Source organism: Rhinoraja longicauda, chromosome 13 (genome assembly GCF_053455715.1).
Source record: "Rhinoraja longicauda isolate Sanriku21f chromosome 13, sRhiLon1.1, whole genome shotgun sequence".
NCBI lineage: Eukaryota > Metazoa > Chordata > Chondrichthyes > Rajiformes > Arhynchobatidae > Rhinoraja > Rhinoraja longicauda.
In genome coordinates this window covers 46,847,466-46,873,591 of record NC_135965.1, presented here as the reverse complement: position 1 = coordinate 46,873,591, position 26,126 = coordinate 46,847,466, and the positions used below count along the sequence as shown (strand labels likewise).

General features: G+C 44.4%; 1 protein-coding gene across 4 annotated transcripts in view; it reads left to right on the top strand.

The window, feature by feature from the left end:
* Window positions 1-25,848, top strand: part of LOC144599692 (polyamine-transporting ATPase 13A3-like) — a 60,494-nt gene extending 34,646 nt beyond the window's left edge. For all 4 annotated transcript variants that reach the window (XM_078410906.1, XM_078410903.1, XM_078410904.1 and 1 more), the window contains 17 exons: window positions 1,468-1,485; window positions 1,573-1,726; window positions 2,918-3,038; window positions 5,645-5,769; window positions 7,035-7,210; window positions 10,306-10,434; window positions 10,525-10,604; window positions 11,691-11,733; window positions 11,820-11,929; window positions 13,179-13,275; window positions 13,379-13,451; window positions 15,107-15,284; window positions 19,494-19,675; window positions 20,736-20,824; window positions 22,356-22,436; window positions 23,954-24,040; window positions 25,347-25,848. In XM_078410906.1, the coding sequence (XP_078267032.1) occupies window positions 1,468-1,485; window positions 1,573-1,726; window positions 2,918-3,038; window positions 5,645-5,769; window positions 7,035-7,210; window positions 10,306-10,434; window positions 10,525-10,604; window positions 11,691-11,733; window positions 11,820-11,929; window positions 13,179-13,275; window positions 13,379-13,451; window positions 15,107-15,284; window positions 19,494-19,675; window positions 20,736-20,824; window positions 22,356-22,436; window positions 23,954-24,040; window positions 25,347-25,550 (1,947 nt within the window). In that variant the 3' untranslated portion in view covers window positions 25,551-25,848. The remainder of the gene's footprint in view (window positions 1-1,467; window positions 1,486-1,572; window positions 1,727-2,917; window positions 3,039-5,644; window positions 5,770-7,034; window positions 7,211-10,305; window positions 10,435-10,524; window positions 10,605-11,690; window positions 11,734-11,819; window positions 11,930-13,178; window positions 13,276-13,378; window positions 13,452-15,106; window positions 15,285-19,493; window positions 19,676-20,735; window positions 20,825-22,355; window positions 22,437-23,953; window positions 24,041-25,346) is intronic.
* The last annotated feature ends 278 nt before the right edge of the window (window positions 25,849-26,126 follow it).

Genomic DNA, 26,126 nt, shown 5'->3' with positions numbered 1-26,126 from the left:
GGATTGAACCCAGGTCTCTGGCACTGTAAATGCTGTAAAACAGCAACTCTACCTCTGAGCCACCTTGCTGCCCATAAAAACTTAGCGCTTTGTTACCACAACCTGCACTGATGTCCATAGCTTCCTGTTCCGATCTCTCCATTCTTAAGTAGTGGTTGTACAGTAGCTGGCTCCCTTTCCTCTGGAACCATAGCAGAATCTCTGGAATTTCTCATGACAATTCCAGTCCACCTCCGTAGTCATCGGGTCCTGGCCACTTCTCGCTTTTCAATTCCATTAATTCCTCCCACACCAATCTTTGCCAATTGCTAATTTCTATGAACACTCATTTGTGTTAGTCCCATTGATGTATTTCTGGGCCTTTTTCTATGTCATCTTCTGTGTTGCACTGACAAATTATTTTTTCCATTGCTCCACCATTCCCCAGGATAGTAATGTACCTAGTTTCATTTTGTACGGGCCCCACGTGACTAATCTGTTTGGTTTTTCATACCTCATCTATTTTTCTGTTTATCGCTTGTCTCTTGTCATGTCAGCATACATTATGTTCCAAGCTAGAAGTTCACTGGGCTATGTAGTTCCCAGCCTTTGTCACTTGCAGACATGTATGTCTCTGTAATGGCGACTGGATTGTGTCCACTCATTTTCTTTGTGCCTTCAATTAATTTTTCTATGAATGCTGCATCCCGGCTATGTTTAGCATGTGCTCCTTGCACCTCCTTTTGTTTTGAGTTCTATTCACTTTCTAGGCCACTAATGTGATCTGTGTAGAGCAGTGATGTTACATTGCTCCACTGTCCACATCGAGCATCTTCCCTCTAATGCCACAGTAATTTAGTTTGGGAAATACATATATTCTGAATACTGGGCATTTTATCTTTAATGATTTAGCATTGTTTGATGATTAACTTCATCTACATGCTTAAAATATTTTAAACATTGATTTAACGTTTAAAAAAAACATTCTGAGGAAGGGTTCAGACCAGAAACATCTGTCCAGTGCCTCCACTGATGCTGCCTGACATCTGTCCAGTCCCTCCACTGATGCTGCCTGACCTGCCAAGTTACTTCAGCCGTTTATTTTTGGGTAAGATTCCAGCATCTACAGCTTCTTGTGTATCTCTGCAAAATGTCTTTTTGTTCTTTTTGATCTTGTTAATATTTTAACTATTAATCTACCTGATTAAACATAAAGTGTAGACTGCACAGAGCAGCCTTAAAGATTTTACCATTATAGCCCGTACTCTGAATATGTTTCTTCAGTTCCACATTCAGAATATAAATCTATTGTAATCATATATGGTCTTTCCGCTGACTGGTTAGCACGCAGCAAACGCTTTTCACTGTACCTCGGTGAACGTGACAATAAACTAAACTCAACAATAAATTTAACTACCATTTCTTCAAAGGTGTGTTAAATGGAAATTGGAAATGCAATATATTTACCAAAGTTCTTTGTTTTTCCAGGAAATGTTTGATCTCCCAGTAAGTATAACACTGAAAGAATTCTCAGATGTTATTTTTATTTCTAAGCAGTAATGATGTTGAATATTTGAACCGTTTTTGTTTCAGGCAACGTATGAAATAGGTATAGTGAGGCAGTTTCCATTCTCCTCCTCTCTACAACGAATGAGTGTTGTAGCCAGGGCACTGGGTGGAAAACATATGGACGCCTACGTAAAAGGGGCACCCGAAGTCATTGCTAACTTATGCAAAGCAGAGACGGGTAAAGTTGAAACTCCTAATTGCCAACTCCTTTCAACTGTTGCTAAGCACTGTAAATGATACTCAATTTAAACAAATGTATTGGTATTTCATTTTGCTGCTCGTTCCAAGCAGTGCTTGTTTTGTAGATGGTAAGCATAACATTCCTTTGCTGCTGCTACCTGTGTGGATTGTCATCCTGTTCTTGGTTCTTGGTCCTCCAAAATGTTCCAAATGGAATATTAAGCTGTTAGGTGCTTGAGGGCTTGACCGCCGAATGTAATACATTTTATTTCTTGAACTTTAATCTTTTTGTAACATTGAAAATGGTAAAAAATTGAAAATCCATTTGTAATTTTTTGGAGCCATTAGTACGCTGTGCCAACATGGTGCTGAGTGATACTGAGCCACATACTATCTCATTGGAGGCCCTCGGACTATCTTTAATCGGACTTTACTGGACTTTAACTTGCACTATACATTATTTCCCTTATCCTGTATCTGTACACTCTTATCAGCTCGATTGTAATCAAACTAAACATGTATGGTCTTTCTGCTCACTGGATAGCACGCAAGAAAACATTTTTCACTATACCTCGGTACACTTGACAATAAACTAAACGTAGTGTCACAAAAAACGCACTGTTTACCAGAATAAAAGTTACTTTACATATTCTTAATGTGCTCCTTTTGACTCCACCATAATGAAGATGTTGATCTATTTTGTTTCAAATCGGTTAATTCCTCCTACATTCTTTGGAAAGTGAACCAAGGTGTCACACACGTGACCAGAAGTCATCACATTAAGTAACACATAAAAAAAACTATTGTAAGAGATTAATCTTATTCATTGCTAATTTCCTACCCACAGAACTATAATGCATGTCTTTTTTTAAATTCAGCGTTTGTAAGACAAAGCTGAGTTATGATAAAAATGCTTCCGTGTGAGGTCACACACGTGGCCAGTCATAGTTGACCTCTGACCCTAAACCAACATTGTCAGCATAACATATAAAAATTTCACTTGATAAACTTAGGCATATATAAGTCATATATACAGTACAAAACAATACACCTGTAATGCTTTCAGAATTAGAAGAGATGTACTCCACAATTTTTCATATTTTTGGTCACACGTAGACTTGTGTTTCTATTGTGCTTGCAAATAGATTGATTATTAATAATCTGATGGTGGCTTTGTTTATTTTTTCAGTTCCTGAATGTTTTACTGAGGTGCTGAAGATTTATACCAAACAAGGATTTAGAGTCATAGCACTTGCCCACAAGAAATTAGGATCAAAACTAACGTGGCATAAAGTACAGAATGTCAGCAGGTAATGTTGATTTTTCTGGCTCCTACAGCAGATCAAAATCAGTTTGGGGGCAGGATCAGGATCAGTGTTGGTGCAGCCAGGGCGACTGGGAAACTGAAATCCTCAGACTCACTGAGCCTTCAGCTCCCACTGGTCGTTTCTGCTCCAGAGAGAGATTATTGCTTGGGGGTGGAATCCCAGTGTTAGATGTTGAGGCATGCAGTCAGTCTATGCATCCTTGGATCAAAACACTCAATGTTCCAACTTGGCTGCACTATATGTTGACTACAGGCATTATCTGGATAATTACGTACCAGGTACTCCTTTTTTGGGTATTAACAAATAGAGCAGAAATTTGCCAATAAACCAGAAACTAGGTTTCAAAGAAACGTTGTCCAGTGTGTTCCCACACCTCGTAATCACGTCTTAACTTTCTGAATCAGACAACTGGAGTTTCCTGGAGTATTTTGGAATAATGTCAACAGCAGGTCAATGAGACTGTGAGGAGCTGCTTGCACTGGTAGGTGAGGGAGGGTCAGTGGAACTGGCGATCCAAGGATAACACAAGGACACAGAGTGCTGGTAGTAACGCAGCAGGTCAGGCAGCATCTCAGGAGAGCATGCATAGGCAAAGTTTCGGGTCGAGTTGATTATGTACATATTCTCCAGAGAAGCTGCCTGACCTGCTGCGTTACACCAGTACTTTGGGTCTTTTTGTGGTAGAGTTGCTTCCTCACAGCACCAGGGACCCGGGTTTGATTCTGACCTTGGATGCTGTTTGTGTGGAGTTTGCATGCTTTTCCTGTGACCGCGTGTGCTTTCTCCGGGTGCCCCGGTTTTCTCCCATAATCCTAAAGACATGCGGGTTTGTAGATTAATTGGCTACTAAATTACCCCTAGTGTGTCTGGCGTGGATGAGAAAGTGGGATAACATAGAACTAGTGTGAACGGGTGATTGATAGCATGAACCCGTTTCCATGCTGAATTGCTAAAGTGAACTAAACAAAATTATCATGAGCTGTTGATGTTTGTGATTTTAAATGATCTGAGCCACAAATCTAATGTACAGTGCGTAAACTATACATGGCCTGCTGCTGGTTTTATATTTGCAGAATTGTAAGCAGTATTTGCATATCAATAATAGAGTCATAGATTGATACAGCACGGAAACAGGCCCTTCCAACTCTCCCACACCGGCCAATATGTCCCAGCTACACTAGTCATAGAGTGATACAGTGTGGAAACACGCCCTTCCAACTTTCGCACACTGACCAACATGTCCCAGCTACACTAGTCCCACTTGTCTGCGTTTGGTCCATATCTCTCCAAACCTGTCCAATCCATGTACCTGTCTAACTGTTTCTTAAATGATGGGATAGTCCCAGCCTCAACTACCTCCTCTGGCAGCTTGTTCCATACACCCACCACCCTTTGTATGAAAAAGTTACCCCTCGGATTCCTATTAAATCTTTTCCCCTTCACCTTGAACCTATGTAATCTGGTCCTCGATTCCCCTACACTGGACAAAAGACTCTGTACATCTACCTGATCTATTCCTCTCATGATCTCTATAAGATCTCCCTTCATCCTCCTGCGCTTCATGGAATAGATACCCAGCTGACTCAACCTCTCCCTATAGCTCACACCCTCTAGTCCTGGCAACATCCTCGTAAATCTTTTCTGAAGCCTTTCAAGCTTGACAATATCTTTCCGATAACATGGTGCCCAGAACTGAACACAATATTCTAAATGCGGTCTCACCAATGTCTTATACAACTGTAACTATACAACTGTATACAACTGTAATTATACAACTGTAACTCCCAACTTCTATACTCAATACTCTGACTGATCAAGACCAAAGTTCCAAAAGCCTTGTTGACCACCTTATCTACCTGCAAATCGAGCTTCAAGGACCCATGCACCTGTACTCCTAGATCCCGCTGCTCTACAACACTGCCCAGAGGTCTACCATTTACTGTGTAGGTCCAGCTCTTGCTCGACATCCCAAAGTACAATGCCTCGCGCTTCTCTGTATTAAATTCCATCAACCATTCCTCCGCCTAGCTGGCCAATCGATCCAGATCCTGCTGCAATCATTCACGACCATCTTCACTATCTGCAAAACCACTAACTTTTGTATCAGCAAACTTGCTAATCTTGCCCTGTATGTTCTCATCCAAATCATTGATGTAGATGACGAACAGTAACGGGCCTAGCACCAAAACCCTGATGCACACCACTAGTCTCAGGCCTCCAGTCCGAGAAGCAACCTTCCACCATCACCCTCTGCTTCCTTCCATGGAGCCAATTTGCTATCCATTCAGCTATTTCTTCTTGGATCCCATGCGATCTAACCTTCCAGAGCAGCCTACCATGCGGAACCTTGTCGACCGCTTTACTGAAGTCCATGTACACAACATCTACAGCTCTGCCCTCATCAACCTTTTTGGTCAGGTCTTCAAAAAAATCTATCAGATTTGTGAGACTCGACCTCCCACGTACAAAACCATGCTGACTATCCCTAATCAGGCCTTGCCCGTCCAAATGCCTGTATAACCTATCCCTCGGAATACTCTCCAGTAACTTACATGGATATCTCAGACTCAAGGCTGTGTTCTCAACAGGGATGCCATTGAAAGCAACATGGAGTTCATGGGCCTTATTATTATGCAAAATAAACTCAAGCCTGATTCACCGAGAGTGCTGGAGGAACTCAGAAGAGCTAACATTCGTACTGTTATGGTGACAGGTAATATACTCATGCTTTATTATATGATCATAAGATCAACATAAGTGATAGGAGCAGAATTAGGTCATTCGACCCATCAAGTCTACTCCGCCATTCAATCATGGCTGATCTATCTCTCCCCCATAAACCCATTCTCCTGCCTTCTCCCCTCAGGTACAGAACCTTGACACTGACCGTGTACCTCACAGTGGCGAGTGAGCAACGTTGTTATATATCAATGACACGCTACAGTGTAAGCTGGTGGTACACAGCTACAACAGCTGCCTTATAACTCAAGGGACCCGGGTCTGATGCTGACCTTGGGCACTGTCTATCTGGAGTTTGCACGTTCCTGTGTCAGCGTGGGTTTCTGTCAGACACACTGTCTCCTCCCTCCCTCCTTCCTCCAACTATATGCTGGCAGGTTAACTGGCCGCTGTAAGAATTGCCCCCTTGCGTAGGTTAATGGCAAAGGTAATTCAAGGGGAGTAGATGGGCATTGGAAAGAGAAGTTGTTGCAAGACTGCAAGTAAATAAAGCAAGTGTAATGGGACTAATGAGATTGCTCCTTGGCAGTGGCTGTGGGTTTTCTCGGCTGCATGGTCTCTTACGGTGTCAAACAAGGTGCATTTAGTGGAATAAATGGCCAGACCTGCTTCATCCTAACGACAACTAGAAGGTGGGAGCTGACGGGTGAAGACCACTGAAGGCGAATGAAGACCAAACTCAAAGATAATAATGACTAAAAACACACAAAATGTGAGAGGAAGCCAGATGGCCAGGCAGTAAACACCTTGATGTTTTATGCAAAAGCCTTGAGGAGACATGTCGATAGTCCATGGGACTATTCGGCTCTCTCCTGCGTTTATGACATGTCGATATCCATGGGACTATTCGGCTCTCTCCTGCCATTATATTAGGGCCTCAACTCAGGAGGGTTCAGCAGCACCAAAAATACATTTTAAATGTGAAACAAATTAAAAATGAGGTGGATTTAAACATTTTAAAATGAAGGACTCTACAGGTGCTCCCCGGCTTACGATGTTTCGACTTGCGACATTTTGACTTAGCAATGGTGCAAACGGCAGCGACCCATGTTGAGCTGCCGCTTGCTTCTGGCCACGTGATCACGTGCATTAAATGCATTTCGACTTACGATATTTTCGGTTTGCGATGGGTTTCTCAGAATGGAACCCCACCGTAAGCTGAGGAACACCTGTATTGCGTTGTACTGTCTGAGTATGCAGTGCGTGCACTTGATCTAACGGAGCTGTTTATTTTGCCAGGGGACAACATGTTAACAGCTGTGTCTGTGGCCAGGAACTGCGGGATGATTTTGCCACAGGATGAAGTGATCATTGCAGAGGCTCTACCTCCCAAAGACGGGCAAGTTGCACAAATCCATTGGCTGTACACGGATGATGCTTCTAAACACCACGACTCGGCTTGTGCAGCTTCAGAGGTGTGACAACTGCTCGACTAGGAGTTGCAGCAAAATACTAACCTGCAAAATAAATGTGTACATTAATTTAAAGCAAGGAACTAAACTCTTTATAGTTGTGGGGAAATAACTGCAGATGCTGATACAAATTGAAGGTATTTATTCACAAAATGCTGGAGTAACTCAGCAGGTCAGGCAGCATCTCAGGAGAGAAGGAATGGGTGACGTTTCAGATCGAGACCCTTCTTCAGACTGATGTCAGGTGGGCGGGACATAGGTGGAGACAGGAAGATAGAGGGAGAACTGGGAAGGGGGGGGGAAGAGAGCGACAGGGGACCTATCTAAAGTTGGAGAAGTCAATGTTCATACCGCTGGGCTGCAAGCTGCCCAAGCAAAATATGAGGTGCTGTTCCTCCAATTTCCGGTGGGCCTCACTGTGGCACTGGAGGAGGCCCATGACAGAAAGGTCAGATTGGGAATGGGAGAGGGAGTTGAAGTGCTCAGCCACCGGGAGATCAGGTTGGTTAAGGCGGACTGAGCGAAGGTGTTGAGCGGAGCGATCGCCAAGCCTGCTTTTGGTTTTGCCGATGTAAAGAAGTTGACATCTAGAGCAGCGGATACAATAGATGAGGTTGGAGGAGGTGCAGGTGAACCTCTGTCTCACCTGGAAAGACTGTTTGGGTCCTTGGATGGAGTTGAGGGGGGAGGTAAAGGAACAGGTGTTGCATCTCCTGCGGTTGCAGGGGAACGTGCCCAGGGATGGAGTGGTTTGGGTAGGAAAGGACGAATGGACCAGGGAGTTACGGAGGGAACGGTCTCTGCGGAACGCAGAAAGGGGAGGGGATGGGAAGATGTGGCCAGTGGTGAGGTCCCGTTGGAGGTGACCGAAATGTTGGAGGATGATTTGTTGGATACGCTGGCTGTTGGGGTGGAAGGTGAGAACGAGGGGGATTCTGCCCTTGTTACGAATGGGGGGAGGGGGAGCAAGAGCGGAGCTGCGGGATGTAGAAGAGGCCCTAGTGAGAGCCTCATCTATAATGGAAGAGGGGAAGCCCCGTTTCCTGAAGAATGAGGACATCTCTGATGCCCTAGTGTGAAACACCTCATCCCGGGGGCAGATGCAGTGTAAATGGAGGAATTGGTGTATATAGTTTTATAGTTGTAGATTAGTGAATGCTTTCTCAAATTTAACGATATGGTAGGCAAAGATATGAACATCAGTTTTAATACCTTTACCACACCCATTGTCATCCTTTCTATCGCCACCAGGATTAATCTATTTATTCAGCCAAAACAATCAGAAAACTTGTTTTTTTTTGTGTAATAATATTTTATTTAATTTTCCTCAAATCTGGTTAAAACGGGGAAACGCAGGATAGTGGATTACTGTGACATCCAGACAATGTGGAGTTGATTGGTAATACTGGAAAAGATCATAGTTATTAAGAAAAAGCTAGCCGAAACTGAGATCTTGAGAGGTAACCTAGTAGATTATTAGCATGATGTTTACAAGGTTTCTACCAATGTGGGAAATGAAAGCAAGAAAATATGGGAACAAAATTATTATTGAATGGATGAAAAGGGCAGAAAAACCTTGCATGGCTCAATGTATATTTATTGTCACACATGCAATTCAACATGGCACAGTGAAATTCATTTTGTGTACAACGCTGGTGCCATTTCATGAAGTTCACAGTCCTGGCCTGGCCAAGGCTGGCCGTGGTGTCCTCGACCGCTGTAGGCAGCATGCTGTCCATGTGCCCCGTCCCATCCCCTCCCCTTCCTGCATTCACTAATCTACAACTATAAAACTATACACCAATTCCTCCATTTACACTGCATCTGCCCCCGGGATGAGGTGTTTCACACTAGGGCATCAGAGATGTCCTCATTCTTCAGGAAACGGGGCTTCCCCTCTTCCATTGTAGATGAGGCACTCACTAGGACCTCTTCTATATCCCGCAGCTCAGCTTTTGCTCCCCCTCCCCCCATTCGTAACAAGGACAGAATCCCCCTCGTTCTCACCTTCCACCCCATCAGCCAGCGTATCCAACAAATCATCCTCCAACATTTCGGTCACCTCCAACGGGACCCCACCACTGGCCATATCTTCCCATCTCCTCCCCTTTCTGCGTTCCGCAGAGACCGTTCCCTCCGTAACTCCCTGGTTCACTCGTCCCTTCCTACCCAAACCACCCCATCCTCGGGCACTTTCCGCTGCAACCGCAGGAGATGCAACACCTGTTCCTTTACCTCCCCCCTCAACTTCATCCAAGGACCCAAACAGTCTTTCCAGATGAGACAGAGGTTCACCTACACCGCCTCCAATCTCATCTATTATATCCGCTGCTCTAGATGTCAACTTCTTTACATCGGCGAAACCAAACACAGGCTCGGCGATCGTTTCGCTCAACACCTTCGCTCAGTCCGCCTTAACCAACCTGATCTCCTGGCGGCTGAGCACTTCAACTCCCTCTCTCACTCCCAGTCTGACCTTTCTGTCATGGGCCTCCTCCAATGCCATAGTGAGGCCCACCGGAAATTAGAGCAACAGCACCTCATATTTCACTTGGGCAGCTTGCAGCCCAACGGTACGAACATTGACTTCTTCAACTTTAGATAGTTCCTCTGTCCCTCTCTTTCTCCCCCCCCCCCCCCCCCCTTCCCAGTTCTCCCTCTATCTTCCTGTCTCCACCTATATCCTTCCTTTGTCCAGCCCCCCTGACATCAGTCTGAAGAAGGGTTTTGACCCGAAATGTCACCCATTCTCTCCTGAGATGCTGCCTGACCTGCTGAGTTACTCCAACATTTTGTGAATAAATACCTTCGATTTGTACCGGCATCTGCAGTTATCTTCTTACACCAGGCTGCTGCATGTAGTTGCAATTTCCCTATGTCCCTAATGAGCAGCCACATTAATGACAAAGGGAAAATGTAAAAGATGATGGGAAAATGGGTGTGTTGTAGAATAAATGTTTCATCAACCAAAAAATTAACTGGTCAAGTTAACTGCCTCCTAATTAATACCTTGGAAAGGTGTTGTATTAATGTATTAAATAGAATATACTAAAATAGGTTATAAATCCATGTTCATTTAAAATACCTTTGCTTTCCAGATCATCGATATTAAAATGGAAGATAAGGGTTCAGGAGACGGGCCTCATCAGAAGAACCATTACCATTTTGCTATGGACGGCAAATCTTTCTCTGTTGTCATTGAGCATTTTCAGGATCTACTTTCAAAAGTAAGTCTTTGAGAAAAGATGTCTTCAGGGTAAATGTAACTGGGGATAACATTAGCCTTATGCACCTAAATAAAGTATTGTTAATTGCAGTTATTACTACGTGGCACAGTATTTGCTCGCATGGCTCCTAATCAAAAGACACAGCTGGTGGAAGCGTTTCAGAACATAGAGTAAGTAACGCACTCATTTTCACATTGCAAAGGGCGGCGTGGTGACGCAGTAGTAGAGTTGCTGTCTTACAAAGCTTACAGCTCCAGAGACCCGGGTTCAATCCCAACTACAGGTTCTTGTCTGTACGGAGTTTGTACGTTCTCCCTGTGACTGCGTGAGTTTCCACCCACACTCCATAGGCATACAGGTTTGTAGGGTACGTGGCTTGGTGTAGATGTAAATTATCCCTAGGGTAAATGTAAAAATTGTCCTTGGTGGGTATAGGATAGTGTCATTGTGCGGGGATCGCTGGTCGGCGCGGACTCGGTGGGACAAAGGGCTTGTTTCCACACTGCATCTCTAAACTAAACTAAAACTCAACATACAGGGATCATGTTTTACTAGATCACTATTCCTTTACCATAAATACATTAAGCCTATAGCATTATTGTCTGTAGATCCTTTGGAATTAAATTATTTTTCAATCTAAAGTCTTCTGTATATCTATTTATTTCTCCCTGGTTATGTATACAAATGTAAAACTTAACTAGGATTTCCTCGATGAACCATCAGTTTTAGACATCTTGTCTTCTTTACCTATTAAAATAATGTAAATCCCATCAATAGTCCATTACCCAATTGGAAAAGGTTATTAACTACTTTAAAGTATTTGTTTAGAGATACAGTGCGGAAACAGGCCCTTTTGGCCCACCTGGGTCCCGCCGACCAGCGATCCCCAGCGCCGACCAGCGATCCCCGCACATTAACACCATCCTATACCCACCAGGGACAATTTTTACATTTATCAAACCAATTAACCTACAAACCTGCACGTCTTTGGAGTGTGGGAGGAAACCGAAGATCTCAGAGAGAACTCACGCAGGTCACGGGGAGAACGTACAAACTCCGTACAGACAGCACCTGTAGTTGGGATCGAACCCGGGTCTCCGGCGCTGCATTCACTGTAAGGCAGCAACTCTACTTCTGCGCCACCGTGCCGCCCCATTTGTTTTGTGTGATCCATATATTTTCAATGCTTCATAAGCAAAATGCATATTTTTTAAACACGGAGTGTTGACCTTTCTTGTCTGACTTGATGCCAACAGCTACTATGTGGGCATGTGTGGAGATGGTGCCAATGACTGTGGGGTAAGTGTCTTCAACAGGCTTGGCATTATCACTATTTCTACCTGCGTTTGCGGCAATGTCTTACAATGCTTATGTATGATCTCCAGGCCCTCAAACAAGCCCACGCTGGAATCTCACTGTCAGAACTGGAAGCTTCTGCAGCATCTCCATTCACATCAAAGTTTTCAAATATTACCTGTGTCCCAAATCTCATCAGGTAATTTCTGTGGTCAAAAGAGTTCCCTGGATTTCCTCCTAGACTGCAATGTTGGTCTTTTTGGTTGAGTTGAGTTTTGTTTGCTCACTGCACTACACGTGTCAAGGTTTCTGGGGAGAAGGCAGGAGAATGGGGTTTGGAGGGAGAGATCAATCAGGCATGATTGAATGGCGGACTAGACTTGATGGGCAAAATGTCCAAATTCTACCATCACTTATGACTGCTAAAGTCAAGTAGGTTTTCTACTTCTACTTTCTACTCCACCTTTTAGGAGTTTAAAGGAGATGTGCGGGGCGTTTTTCTAGATAAGCACATGGATATGCAGGGAATGGAGCGATATGGATCACGTGCAGGCAGAGATTAGTTTATCTTGGCATTATGTTTAGCATGGGCATTGTGGGCCGAAGGGCCTGCTCCTGTGCTGTACCGTTCTGTGTCCCCACCATCACCCCTGATCTTTAGATATGAAATAAATCAAGCCATCTCGTAATAAGTTAGGAAAATGGCATTTAAGGTCGTCAATTCAATGTTATTGAAAAAACAAATAGTCTATTCTCGCTCCCTTTTCTTATGTTTGCCTACAGACCATTGCTGGTTTGGCCAGCAGGCCTGTTTTCATGAAGGACTATCAGTGAACGAGTTATCTTGTGTAATCTAGTAGTTTCACGGTCATGGTGAATGGGAATATGTTTTTATTATAGATTTATTTTAAATCCCCAGTTTCCAGGATAGGATTTAAGTTCAAGCTTCCAGCTTGCTTGCCTCAGAACATAAGCAATATGTAAACATTTGGCTACGACTTTACAGACTTAACAGCTCTACTGCATTCAGTAATTTTGGAGTATGACTATTGTGCTATTTCTGTTTCAGGGAGCACTTTTAGGTGCCGCTGTTCCCATTTACACCTCCATTAGCTTGTGTTTTGTTTCTTTCTTGAGCGCATCATTTATTTTAGTTTGCTCCGCTATCCTTGACATTTAATCTCACCACCCTACGACAAACCTTAATTTTTGTCCCTTCATTTATGCTTCCTGTCGCAACACCTCCTTGTGTTGTCTGCCACTAAACATGCATATCACGCGTGCTGGGGAAAGGCCAGAGACCTTGAAATGTTAACACTGGTTTTCTGTGCAAATTTGCTGCCTGACTAGCCAAGTATTTGCAACATATACAGTATTTAATGTTGACAATTTGCTTTTTCTGCTGGCTGTATTTAGATGAACATAACACTTTATTTTATGTCGACCAGGGAAGGCCGTGCAGCTTTGATGACATCTTTCTGTGTGTTTAAGTTTATGGCCTTGTACAGTATAATTCAATATCTCAGCGTAACCTTACTCTATTCCGTAAGTATTGATTTTAGATTAAGCTGACATTGTTAAATGTAACAGTTTGTCTGGAGTTAATTTTCACCTCAGATTGCTTATCTGCCCTCTCTACCTCAAACAGGAGCTGAGTAATCTTGGAGATTTGCAGTTCCTTTTCATTGACCTGGCCATCATTCTGGTCATTGTGTTTACCAGTGAGTATGATCAAACTGCTGAACATGCTAGATTTATCAAATTACAGTGCTTAATGATTCTTTCAATAGATGACATAGTAAATGATTTTGTCAGTACTTGGAGGTTTATTAATTATTTTGATGGATATATTATCCCCCAGCTTTGTTTTTATTGAGTGATAAAGCAAGTACAAATATTAGTACGGGTGTCAGGGATTGTGGGGAGAAGGCAGGAGAATGGGGTTGAGAGGGAGAGATAGACCAGCCATGATTGAATGGCGGGGTAGACTTGATGGGCCGAGTGGCCTAATTCCACTCCTGTCACTTATGATCTCGTGACAAATAAATTGTGTCTTGATAAAATGAGAGCGTGAAATTAGATATCTGCCAACAGTTCATACTATCGTGGCTCAGTGTAGGATCTTTCCAAAGGTTGTGAATGGTAGAGCCCACTCCGGGTACTATGGCACAGGGAGAGGAGGCTGATATCCCGGAGCATTGTGTAGAGTGTGTACGGTGCGGCCACCAGAAGCTGCCAATGTTCAGGATACCGTGCGTGTCATTCCAGTGGCTGCAATGACCTAATAGTCTCATACTCTATAGTGGCTGCGACCAGAAACCGTTAGACAGGTACATGGATAGGACAGGTTTGGAGGGATATGGTCCAAAAGCAGTCAGGTGGGACTAGTGTAGCTAGGACATGTTGGCCAGTGTGGGTAAGTTGGGCTGAAGGGCCTGTTTCTGCGCTGTATCACTCTATGACTCTGTAAAAACAATAATGGGGGACGCTCCCCAACAAAGATACTTGGAAGAGCAAGGGCATGGTGTTCATGTGAATACCACCGCTCGTACGGCCCCTCAGTCACACGTCATCTCAGCGTGCAAACACTTGGTTATTTCTGCATTGTGGTTGATTCACGTGCTCGATTCTCAATAGGGCTGTGGAAATGGCATCTCCAGATGATGGCCGGCACCACTGGCCAGTTAGACTAATAACTACTGACTTGCCAATGACACCAGGCCCCGTGTCACAGATAATCACAGATTATCATAAGATCATATGTGATAGGAGCAGAATTTAAGCCATTTGGCCCATCGTCTACTCCGCCATTCAATCATGACTGATGTATCTTTCCACCTAACCCGATTCCTTGCCTTCTCCCCATAACCGCTGACACCTGTACTAATCAAGAATCTATCTTTGCCTTAAATATATCCACTGACGGTCTCCACAGCCTTCTGTGGCAATGAGTACAGGCCCAATGTGGACAAAAACGCTCATCATATGTTAACCCACTCATTCCTGGGATCATTCCCTGTCTGGGATTTATCACGTTAAATAGTGCTTCTTTTCAATGAAATAACCATTGGAAAACTTACAAAGACACAAAGTGCTGGAGGAACTCAGTGGATCAGCCTGACCTGCTGAATTCCTCCAGCAGTTTGTGTTTTTGTTTTGTAAAAATAGCACCTGCAGTTTCTTCTTTCTCCATTGGAAAACTTAAATTCAACCTTCTATAAAATATTTTTAGAATTTACTGTTTGAAGACTATCCACTTTTTGTAGAAAATCAGGGAAGGAACTCTGGACTGCTAAAAAATGTTTGATATCTTGTTGTTAAATGCAATGTTTTAAGCAGTGGAGAAAAATAATTGTAATCTTCCCTTTTGATGTAGTGAGTTTGAATGCTGCCTGGAAAGAGCTGGTTCCACAGAAGCTTCCGTCTGGCCTTATCTCTGCGTCACTGTTATTTTCAGTAATGTCCCAAATTCTTATCAGTGCAGTGTTCCAGATAACAGCGTTTCTTACAGTGAAGCAGCAAGCCTGGTATGAAGTCTGGACACCAAATTCAGAGTAAGTCCAAAATTATTACATTTGGAGGAGATCTGTATTTGTGAAATGAGGTTCATTTTGCTGGTGTGTAGAAAGGAACTGCAAGTCAAGTCAAGTCAAGTCAAATTTATTTGTCACATACACATACTCGATGTGCAGTGAAATGAAAGTGGCAATGCCTGCGGGTTGTGCACAAAAAGAATTACAGTTACAGCATATAAATAAAGTTAATAAGTTACTAAACATAGCACAAAAAGTGTAGACAAAAATTTAGTCTCTGGGGTTATCAAAGTTGACAGTCCTGATGGCCTGTGGGAAGAAGCTCCGTCTCATCCTCTCCGTTTTCACAGCGTGACAGCGGAGGCGTTTGCCTGACCGTAGCATCTGGAACAGTCCGTTACTGGGGTGGCAGGGGTCCCTCATGATCTTGCTTGCTCTGGATCTGCACCTCCTGATGTATAGGTCCTGCAGGGGGACGAGTGTAGTTCCCATGGTGCGTTCTGCCGAACGCACTACTCTCTGCTGGGCCATCCTGTCCTGGGCAGAGCTGTTCCCAAACCAGACTGTAATGTTGCCGGACAGGATGCTCTCTACAGCCCCAGAGTAGAAGCAATGAAGGATCCTCAGCGACACTCTGAATTTCCTCAGTTGTCTAAGGTGGTAAAGTCGCTGCTTAGCCTTACCCACCAGTGCGGCAATGTGCGTTGCCCACGTCAGATCCTCTGCGATGCGGACTCCCAAGTATTTGAAACTGCTCACCCTATCCACAATAGACTCATTTATCTCCAGTGGCGTGTACGTCCTTGGATGTTTAGCCCTTCTGAAGTCCACAATCAGCTCCTTTGTTTTAGTGACATTCAAGAGGAGGCTATTGTCCTGACACCAGAGTGCCAGATCAGCCACCTCCTCCCGGTAGGCCTTCTCATCGTTGTTGGAGATCCGGCCCACCACCACAGTGTCATCAGCAAACTTGATGATGGAGTTTGAGCTGAACCTGGCCCTACAGTCATGTGTGTACAGGGAGTACAGTAGGGGGCTAAGGACGCAGCCCTGGGGGGATCCTATGTTCAGGGTGAGGGAGCTAGATGTGTGTTCCCCCATCCTGACCACTTGGGGCCTGGCAGTGAGAAAGTCCAGGACCCAGGCACACAGAGGGGTGCTAAGCCCCAGTTCCAGCAGCTTCTCAACCAGTCTGCTGGGGACTATTGTGTTGAATGCTGAACTAAAGTCAATGAACAGCATCCTCACATAGCCCCCCTGGCTGTCCAGATGAGAGAGAGCGGTGTGTAGAACCTGGGAGACCGCATCATCCGTGGACCTGTTCGGACGGTATGCGAACTGTAGTGGGTCCATGTTGCGAGGAAGGAGGGCGCAGATGCTGGTTTAAAGTGAAGATAGACACAAAATGCTGGAGTAACTCAGCGGGTCAGGCAGCATTTCGGGATAAGAATGGGTGAAGTTTTGGGTCGAGACCCTTCGTCAGATTGTGCGGTATTGCATTTCCAAACGCCACTGTGTGTGAGCTTTGATACTGACTGACCCGTGGGTATTGATTGTGTGGACGATTAATGGCCGTATTGTGGCGTATTGATGTGCTGGGCAGATGTACTTGTTGACATCCCACTGCGCCAATACAGGTGCTCCCCGGCTTACGATGCTTCGATTTGCCATATTTCGACTTTGCGACGGTGCAAACGGCAGCGACCCGTAACGAGCCGCCGCTCGCTTGCGGCCACGTGATTGCGTGTATTACAATGCATTTTGACTTACAATATTTTCGGTTTGCGATGGGTTTCTCAGAACATAACTCCATCGGAAGCTGAGGAGCATCTGTACTGTCCTTGTACAGATGCAAGGGGCCAATTATCCTGAGCCGGACAACTTCAAATCAGGGCAGTAAAGTGTTGGCCAGTCCCAGTTATTGGGTTAGCAGCAATCCCACACGCTATCTGAAAGTAAAATCACTTGTCCTGTGATTCTGTTTAGTTTACTATTGTCACCTTCCACCCCACCAGCCAGCGGATCCAACATATCATCCACCAACATTTCCGTCACCTACAACGAGACCCCACCACTGGCCATATCTTCCCATCCCCTCCCCTCTCTGCGTTCCGCAGAGACCGTTCCCTCCGTAACTCCCTGGTCCACTCGTCCCTTCCTACCCAAACCACCCCAACCCCGGGCACTTTCCCTTGCAACCGCACGAGATGCAACACCTGTCCCTTTACCTCCCCCCTCAACTCCATCAAAGGACCCAAACAGTCTTTCCAGGTGAGACAGAGGTTCACCTGCACCTCCTCCAACCTCATCTATTGCATCCGCTGCTCTAGATGTCAACTTATTTATATCGGCGAAACCAAGCGCAGGCTCGGCGATCGCTTCGCTGAACACCTGCGCTCGGTCCGCATTAACGCAACTGATCTCCCGGTAGCCCAGCACTTTAACTCTACCTCCCATTCCCAGTCTGACCTCTCTGTCATGGGCCTCCTCCAGTGCCAGAGTGAGGCCCGCCGGAAATTGGAGGAGCAGCACCTCATATTTCGCCTGGGCAGTTTGCAGCCCGGTGGTATGAACGTCGACTTCTCCAACTTCAGATAGCTCCTCTGTCCCTCCCTTCCCCTCCTCCGTCCCAGATCTCCCTCTATCTTCCTGTCTCCACCTATATCCTTCCTTTGTCCCACCCCCGACATCAGTCTGAAGAAGGGTCTCGACCCGAAACGTCACCCATTCCTTCTCTCCCGAGATGCTGCCTGACCTGCTGAGTTACTCCAGCATTTTGTGAATAAATCGATTTGTACCAGCATCTGCAGTTATTTTCTTATACTACTGGATACCATGAAAAGCTTTTATGCTACGTGCGTCCCAGTCAGCGAAAAGATTATACATGATTACAATCATTCTGTCCAGATACTGTAGAAGATTGAGTGCAAGGTAAAGTCTGATTAAAGATAGTTTTTGAAGGTCTCCAATGAGGTAGGTGGGAGGTCAGGACCGCTCTTTAGTTGGTGATAGGACATTGGAAGCTAATATTCCAATAAAATCAAGACTAGGAAAAAAAGCATAAAATGCTGGAAACACTCAGTGGGTCAGGCAGCATATGTGGAAAGAGAAATGGTTAATATTTCACTTGTGGAACCCTTTGTTAGAATTGTGGACGATAAAAAAAGCAAATCATTTTTCAGTAAAGAGGAGGTGACGGTAAATTGTTGGGAAAAAGGGAATCTGAATATCTCTAATGGGAAGAGACGGTTTGGGCACTGAGCGCTGTTGTAGAGTCATACAACACAGCAACAGGCCCTTTGGTCCACGCTGACCATCAAGTATACATCCATATTCCATTTACCAGCACTTGCGCAGTAGCCTTCTCTGTCATGGCCATTCAAGCACAGATTAGAGACTGTGTAAATGTCGAGTCTCTGCCTTCACCCACTCCAAACCCACCCCCACTTTGTGTAGGAAAGAACAGCAGATGCTGGTTTAAATTGAAGGTAGGCACAAAATGCTGGAGTAACTCAGCGGGTCAGGCAGCATCTCTGAAGAGAAGGAATGGGTGAAGTTTCGGGTCGAGACCCTTCTTCAGACCACTCTTTCTTGTATCCTCGCTAGATCTCTTGCATGGGACCTTAAACCTATTCCCTCGGTTATACCACTGCCTACCTGTCTGCCCCCGTGCCAGGGTACTTCACTTGGTCATTGCTCATCTCCCGGCTGCACACTGACATGCTGGAGGTACTTAGTCACTCACAGTGAACAGAATCACCCGTACTATGGTTCCATTCATCCCACTGCCACTCTTCACAGACAGGTGCAAATTAAAGTACCATCAGACACGAACACTTCTTTAATATCATAGACACAAAGTGCGAGAGTAACTCAGCGGGACAGGCAGCATCTCCGGAGAGTCTCGACCCGAAACGTCACCCATTCCTTCTCTCCACAGATGCTGCCTGTCCCGCTGAGTTACTCTAGCATGTCATAGAGTCATACAACACAGCATTGTGTCTATCTTTGATTTAACCCAGGGTCCGCAGTTCCTTCCTCCACATTCTTTAATATCTCATGGTTAATACAAGATGAAGTGATTCCGAATAGGATCTTGCAAATAATTTCCTTTGCTTTATGTGAAGCCAAAAAGGTTTGTTGGTGATCACACAGTTAGATTCTCTCATTCTGTCGTATCTTTTTCAACCTCATGGTGTTAACATTGAAGTGTATTTTGTTTTATTACAGTACCTGCAGTTCATCAAAGTTGAATGTCACGCTAACGTACAATAGCACAGATATTGAAGATGAAAAGAATGTTAAGAACTATGAAAACACCACCGTGTTTTTCATTTCCTGTTTTCAGTACCTCATAGTGGCCATTGTGTTTTCTAAAGGAAAACCATTTCGGCAGCCTTCTTATGAAAACTGTAAGTACCATTATTGATTTAGCTCTTAATTAAGCTATAGATCTTTTGTAGTGGTATGTTTCTCCTGGTTAAATTCACCAAAATAATGTCTGTTTTCTGTTGATGGATAAAGTGAAGCATTTGTTGATGTTGGTAAATGAAGAAATGCACAACATTAATAACACTGATGCAAACTCTTACCCACCGTGTCCTAACCCTGACCAAGTTCTCTTCACCCAATGCCCCCGAGCTGACTGACCTGCCTTTCACAAAGCTTTTCACTACCTCAGTACACTAAACTAAAGTCAACTGAACTGCTCTGCCTTGTCACATGCTCAAGCAGCTCCTAGATTTTAAAATCATCACACTTGTTTTCAAAACCTTTGCCAGTTTTGTTCCTCCAGATCTATTAGTAGATGGGATTACGTGATTAAAAACTGTTGGCTACGATATTGACAACCCACCCAAAACCGAAGCATTGATGCCTTTGTTTGGTGTAGCAATTACACCAAGTCTGATGGTCTGACATTACTTCAGAGTACTCTTGTAACTACTCTTAGCTTTTAAGTGAAAGCTTCACCACAACCTTTGTATGCCATCACTTCTAGCCATTTTGCACTTTGGAGCGCTTTCCTCCCACCGTCTTAATACATCTCTTGAACCTCTGTCTAACACATCTATTACCTCTCACTTCTGTCTAACACACCTCTTTCCTCCCACCTCTGTAACACATCTATTTCCTCTTACCTCTGTCTAATACATCTCTTTAACCTCTGCCTAACACATCTCTTTAACCTCTGTCCAACACCTCTTTCGCGACACGATGGAAGCGCCTGCACCCCACTCTCTTGAGTTCCTTCCCCCAGCCACTCCACCCTTCCACCACTCTGAGTTCCTTCCCCCAGCCACTCCACCCTTCCACCACTCTTGAGTTCCTTCCCCCAGCCGCTCCACCCTTTCACCACTCTTTTTTTTGAAGAGTATGGTTTCACTCACTTGGTGTTATTTTCTTTGATTGACTTCACTTTTTAAAGTTGTAGTTGGCGGCTGAACTCCATGCAGCTTTTCTTTGTTGTAACAGATCCTTTTGTGGTCACAGTGATGGTTCTTCATGTCTTTATGCTTTTCATAATGCTGTATCCCGTTGAAGTCATTGATCAGATCCTTGAGGTAAGGATGAAAGCTGGATTTAGTTTTATGAGAGAATACAGCTGACAAACCAGTCTGAAATTATTAGCATGCAATTCCTCCCATGAAATAATAGTATTTTCTCAATTGCTTTAATAAGACTATTGGCCTCACAACTCGCTTGTATGGTTTTTTTCCCCTCATCATTAAGCAACTGAAAATTGTTTCCTTCCCAGAGAGTTGTGAATCTGTGGAATTCTCTGCCACAGAAGGCAGTGGAGGCCAATTCACTGGATGTTTTCAAGTGAGAGTTAGATTTACCTCTTAGGGCTAACGGAATCAAGGGATATAGAGAAAAAGCAGGAACGGGTTACTAATTTTAGATGATCAGCCATGGATCATATTGAATGGCGGTGCTGGCTTGAAGGGCCGAATGACCTACGCTACCTATTTTTCCTTGTGTTTTCTAAGAAATGTAATTACTTTGAGTTCTGATTGCTCTGGGAATATGACCTGCCCTGTGTCATCCTTGTACTCCTGATAGTCTGCTCAGAGTAGAGGGCGATCTCACTGCCTGCACATTGCAGGGGGTGCTACACCAAGTACATTTACATTTCCAGAGGGGACTGACACAATCAAAAGTGGTTTATGGTGTGCCCGCCCGGTAGTGAACAGTATTGTGCATGTGGAAGCTTTAGACCTTCATTGGTTTAATGGCTCTCCATCTGCACAGTGACATTGTTTATACAAAGCTCACACATGCACAGAACTTGTTTGTCAATATCAGAATGAACGTCAAGCAGATTTAACCTCTGCACTTTGTTGTGTCAGCAAGTCTCTCCACATTAGCCGTAACCATATTCTATAACGTCTCAGATCAATGGTTTCCTGGGGGAATCTCTAAAACATTTGCTTTGTTAGATCTGGCAAACCAGAAAGTTCAGTTAACAGCGTTTCCAACTAAATAAGGAAAGGATGATCAGCCATGATCACAATGAATGGCGATGCTGGCTCGAAGGGCAAATGGCCTCCTCCTGCACATATTCTCTATGTTTTCTATAAGGCAGTAATTAGTCTAGCTTTGGAGGAGGGTGGGGAGACACTTGGAGAGTTTTAGATATTCTGTAGTTTTGGAAAAGGATGAAGGGCAATCAAAGGTAAAACTATTAAAATGGACAAAGGTGATTATTTCAAGAGGGTCTTGGCCATTGAAATTGTAACAAGAGTGACTGTCTTAATCCCTTGTTAAGCACCCCATTCATATCCCTACTGCAACAGCAGGGTATTTACACAATGATACCAACACAATTCTAAATTAGTTCATCCCATTTCCAAAGTTATATCAACAATATATTGAGCAGAGGGAGAACAGAATGCAGATCACAATACTTTTCTCATCTTTAATTTTTATGCAATATATGTAAATATATGTGATTGGTAATATTTTTACTGAACTCTTGAGCTACAAATTCGAGTCAATAAACAAAGGTATTTGATGAATTAGTAATTAATTGAGAGTAAATTGCAAAGGTTTATGGAAAGTAAAACTAAAATGAATCAAATTATCTTTCAGCTGGTGTGTGTTCCGTACAAGTGGCGAATTATAATGCTCATTATAATCGTAATAAATGCACTTGTGTCATTTGTAACTGAGGTAAGTTTTGGTCTCCTAATTTGAGGAAGGATATCCTTGCTATTGAGGCAGTGCAGCGTAGATTCACGAGGTTAATCCCCGAGATGGCGGGACTGTCATACGAGGAAAGATTGAAAAGACTGGGCTTGTATTCACTGGAATTTACATATAAAATTATAAAAGGACTGGATAAGCTAGATGCAGGAACAATGTTCCCAATGTTGGGGGAGTCCAGAACCAGGGGCCATACAATCTAAGAATAATGGGGAGGCCATTTAAAACTGAGATGAGAAAAAACTTTTTCACCCAAAGAGTTGTGAAGTTGTGGAATTCTCTGCCACAGAGGGCAGTGGAGGCCAATTCACTGGATGAATTTAAAAGAGAGTTAGATAGAGCTCTAGAGGTCAGCGGAATCAAGGGATATGGGGAGAAGGCAGGCACAGATTACTGATTGTGGATGATCAGCCATGATCACAATGAATGGCGGTGCTGGTCCGAAGGGCCGAATGGCCTCCTCGTGCACCTATTTTCTATGTTTCTAAATAGTTTATTAAATTACGGTGCTGTCATCTTTTTAAAATAATGTGAGATTAAATTATCTTCTTTTTTAGTTAGTACAAAGTAGAAATCCATATAAAACTGAGATACCTTTGGCCATTTCCTATAACCTCCATTCCATTTTTGCATGAATTATGTTTTTATTTGCTTTAATACTGTACCACAAAATGTGTAAGAATTTTGCAAGATTCAAAATGGTATTATTATTATTTCTCTACTCAACTTTTTCTACTCATATCATATCATATCATATCATATATATACAGCCGGAAACAGGCCTTTTTTGGCCCTCCAAGTCCGTGCCGCCCAGTGATCCCCGTACATTAACACTATCCTACACCCACTAGGGACAATGTTTACATTTACCCAGCCAATTAACCTACATACCTGTACGTCTTTGGAGTGTGGGAGGAAACCGAAGATCTCGGAGAAAACCCACGCAGGTCACGGGGAGAACGTACAAACTCCTTACAGTGCAGCACCCGTAGTCAGGATCGAACCTGAGTCTCCGGCGCTGCATTCGCTGTAAAGCAGCAACTCTACCGCTGCGCTACCGTGCCGTACCGTGACTCAACTTTACTCTGTGTGGAAAGTCAGTCTAGGGATAATAATGACTTATTATTATCTAAATAAGTGACATTGGACATGGTTTGTGGCAGAATAAGGGCCATGGTGAACTCATAGAGCACCATGCTGCTAATCCAGTTTAGCCATGCAAATTCACCCATGCGTTTTTACTCATGCATATCTTTTTCTGGTTGATCTTTGACTCAGTAAATGGAATTCTCTGTAAAACTCTACCAACCGTACAAAATGATGGAACAGGGAGATCCACTTGTGTGGATCAAAATGCAGAATTTCACCATAAAATGACTGCAGGCATTTGCCAAATGTGCCGCACTTACTGTAATAAGCTGTTGGACTACTGACATGAGTTCATGTTTTTATTCTCCGTTCTGTTTCCCGTTTGCACCACTCAGGTTATCGTGCTGGATCTGGCCCCATGGAAGCCTCTGTTCAAGAGAAACAAGCTGGGAGTGAATCAGCACGCGGCCAATAACCAGCAGGTTGCTCTCCTCCTTTTTCCTCATGGTTTGCTTTCATTTGTTAAATTGTCGTTGTGCAAACAAAAGATTATTTCCCCTACTGTGCATTGGTGATGGCCCCCTCATTAAACAGCCCCACGGAATGTGAAGGTAGACGCAAAATGCTGGAGTAACTCAGCCGGCCAGGCAGCATCTCTGGAGGGAAGGAATGGGTGACGTTTCGGGTTGAGACCAAGGGTTTCGACCCGAAACGTCAACCATTCCTTCTCTCCAGCGATGCTTCCTGACCAGCTGAGTTACTCCAGCATTTCGTGTCTACCTTCAATTTATGCCAGCGTCTGCAATTTTCACTCCATGGGAATGTGAGTTCTGTTTGATCGTGGTTGCCAGGTGCGAGGCTAAAGCAAGGAAATGACCAGCTTTCACCTTTTCCAGGCTGTACTTCAGCATTACCATCGTTTCCATGTGTGCATCTACTGAAGCTCAGTATATCTGTGTTTAATACTGTATGTTGGCACTGAGTGCAAAAGGGCAGGTTTCCGTTTTGCCCTGGAAGTGAAGTTGGTGGAAAAAGATAATGCAGCTTGGATGTAGACAGACTAGACTAGGCATGGATAGAGTAAATGCAGGCATGGATGGGACAGGCAGGCAGAACCAAGTCACAGGGTGGAAATGTTAAAGACCAGAGGGCATAGCTTTAAAGTGAGAGGGGCAAAGTGTAAAGGAAATAAATATGTGGGCAGGTTTTTCTTTACACGGGTGGTGGGTGCCTGGAACGCGCTGCCAGGGGCAGTGGTGGAGGCGGATACGATAGTATTTAGATAGGCATATGGATATGTAGGGAAACTTGGTTTATCAAACCAAATCTTTTTCATATTCAAAAGGAATTGGCTTTACAGTTATACCAGCTGCATTTAATTGCTAATCTTAATCCTTTTAATTTAAGTTACAAATATATTTTAACCTATTTTATCACCTTACAGAAAATTAGTTTAAACCTGCTGCCATAAGGCCCTCTCTGAAAATGTCACCAATCCATGTTCTCCACAGATGCTGCCTGACCGGCTGAGTTACTCCAGCACTCTGTGAAACGTCATCTATCCATGTTCTCCACAGATGCTGCCTGACCCGCTGAGTTACTCCAGCACTCTGAAATGTCACCAATCCATGTTCTCCACAGATGCTGCCTGACCCGATGAGTTACTCCAGCACTCTGTCTCTTTTGCAAACCAGCATCTGCAATTCCTTGTGTCTACTTTTCGCTGAAATGTGACTCTTTTACTAAAGATCAGCATCGTAATGTTTACCTATTGTGTGTGTTTTGCAGGAGAGGCTGGAGCAAGGGAACAAGAGCTGCTTCTCATCTGTCCTCGGCGGTGGGAGGCGAAAGCCAAAGGCCAGATATCGGTGCCTGGCGCGGGAGCTGCTCGTCGACCCCAACTGGCCTCCCAAACCCAAGACCACCACAGAAGCAAATAAGCCCTCCACTGACAACAGCACACGTCAAATCCTCACAATAACCTGGCACTAAGTGCTTCCAATCACCTGCGCTTCATACCGCCAACACTCGCTATTGGAATTAATTCGGGGGGGGGGAGGGGTTGTAGTGAGAAGAGGATTGTGCAGATAACACTAGTGCATATATCAGAAATCATCATCTATCAGTTAAAGTCTACGGGTGACGGACGATGTGTTTCCATCTCTGTGTGTGTATCGCACAACATGGGACCAGAGATGCCCACCCTCTCCACACACAGCATTGTGGCAGTGGGGGGAATGGGACAGAGATACTGGCAGTGGGGACAGGGACTGTGTCAGTGGGGAGTGTGTCAGTGGGGAATGGGGAGTGTGTCAGTGGGGAATGGGGAGTGTGTCAGTGGGGAATGGGGAGTGTGTCAGTGGGGAATGGGGAGTGTGTCAGTGGGGAATGGGGAGTGTGTCAGTGGGGAATGGGGAGTGTGTCAGTGGGGAATGGGGAGTGTGTCAGTGGGGAATGGGGAGTGTGTCAGTGGGGAATGGGGAGTGTGTCAGTGGGGAATGGGGAGTGTCAGTGGGGAATGGGGAGTGTGTCAGTGGGGAATGGGGAGTGTGTCAGTGGGGAATGGGG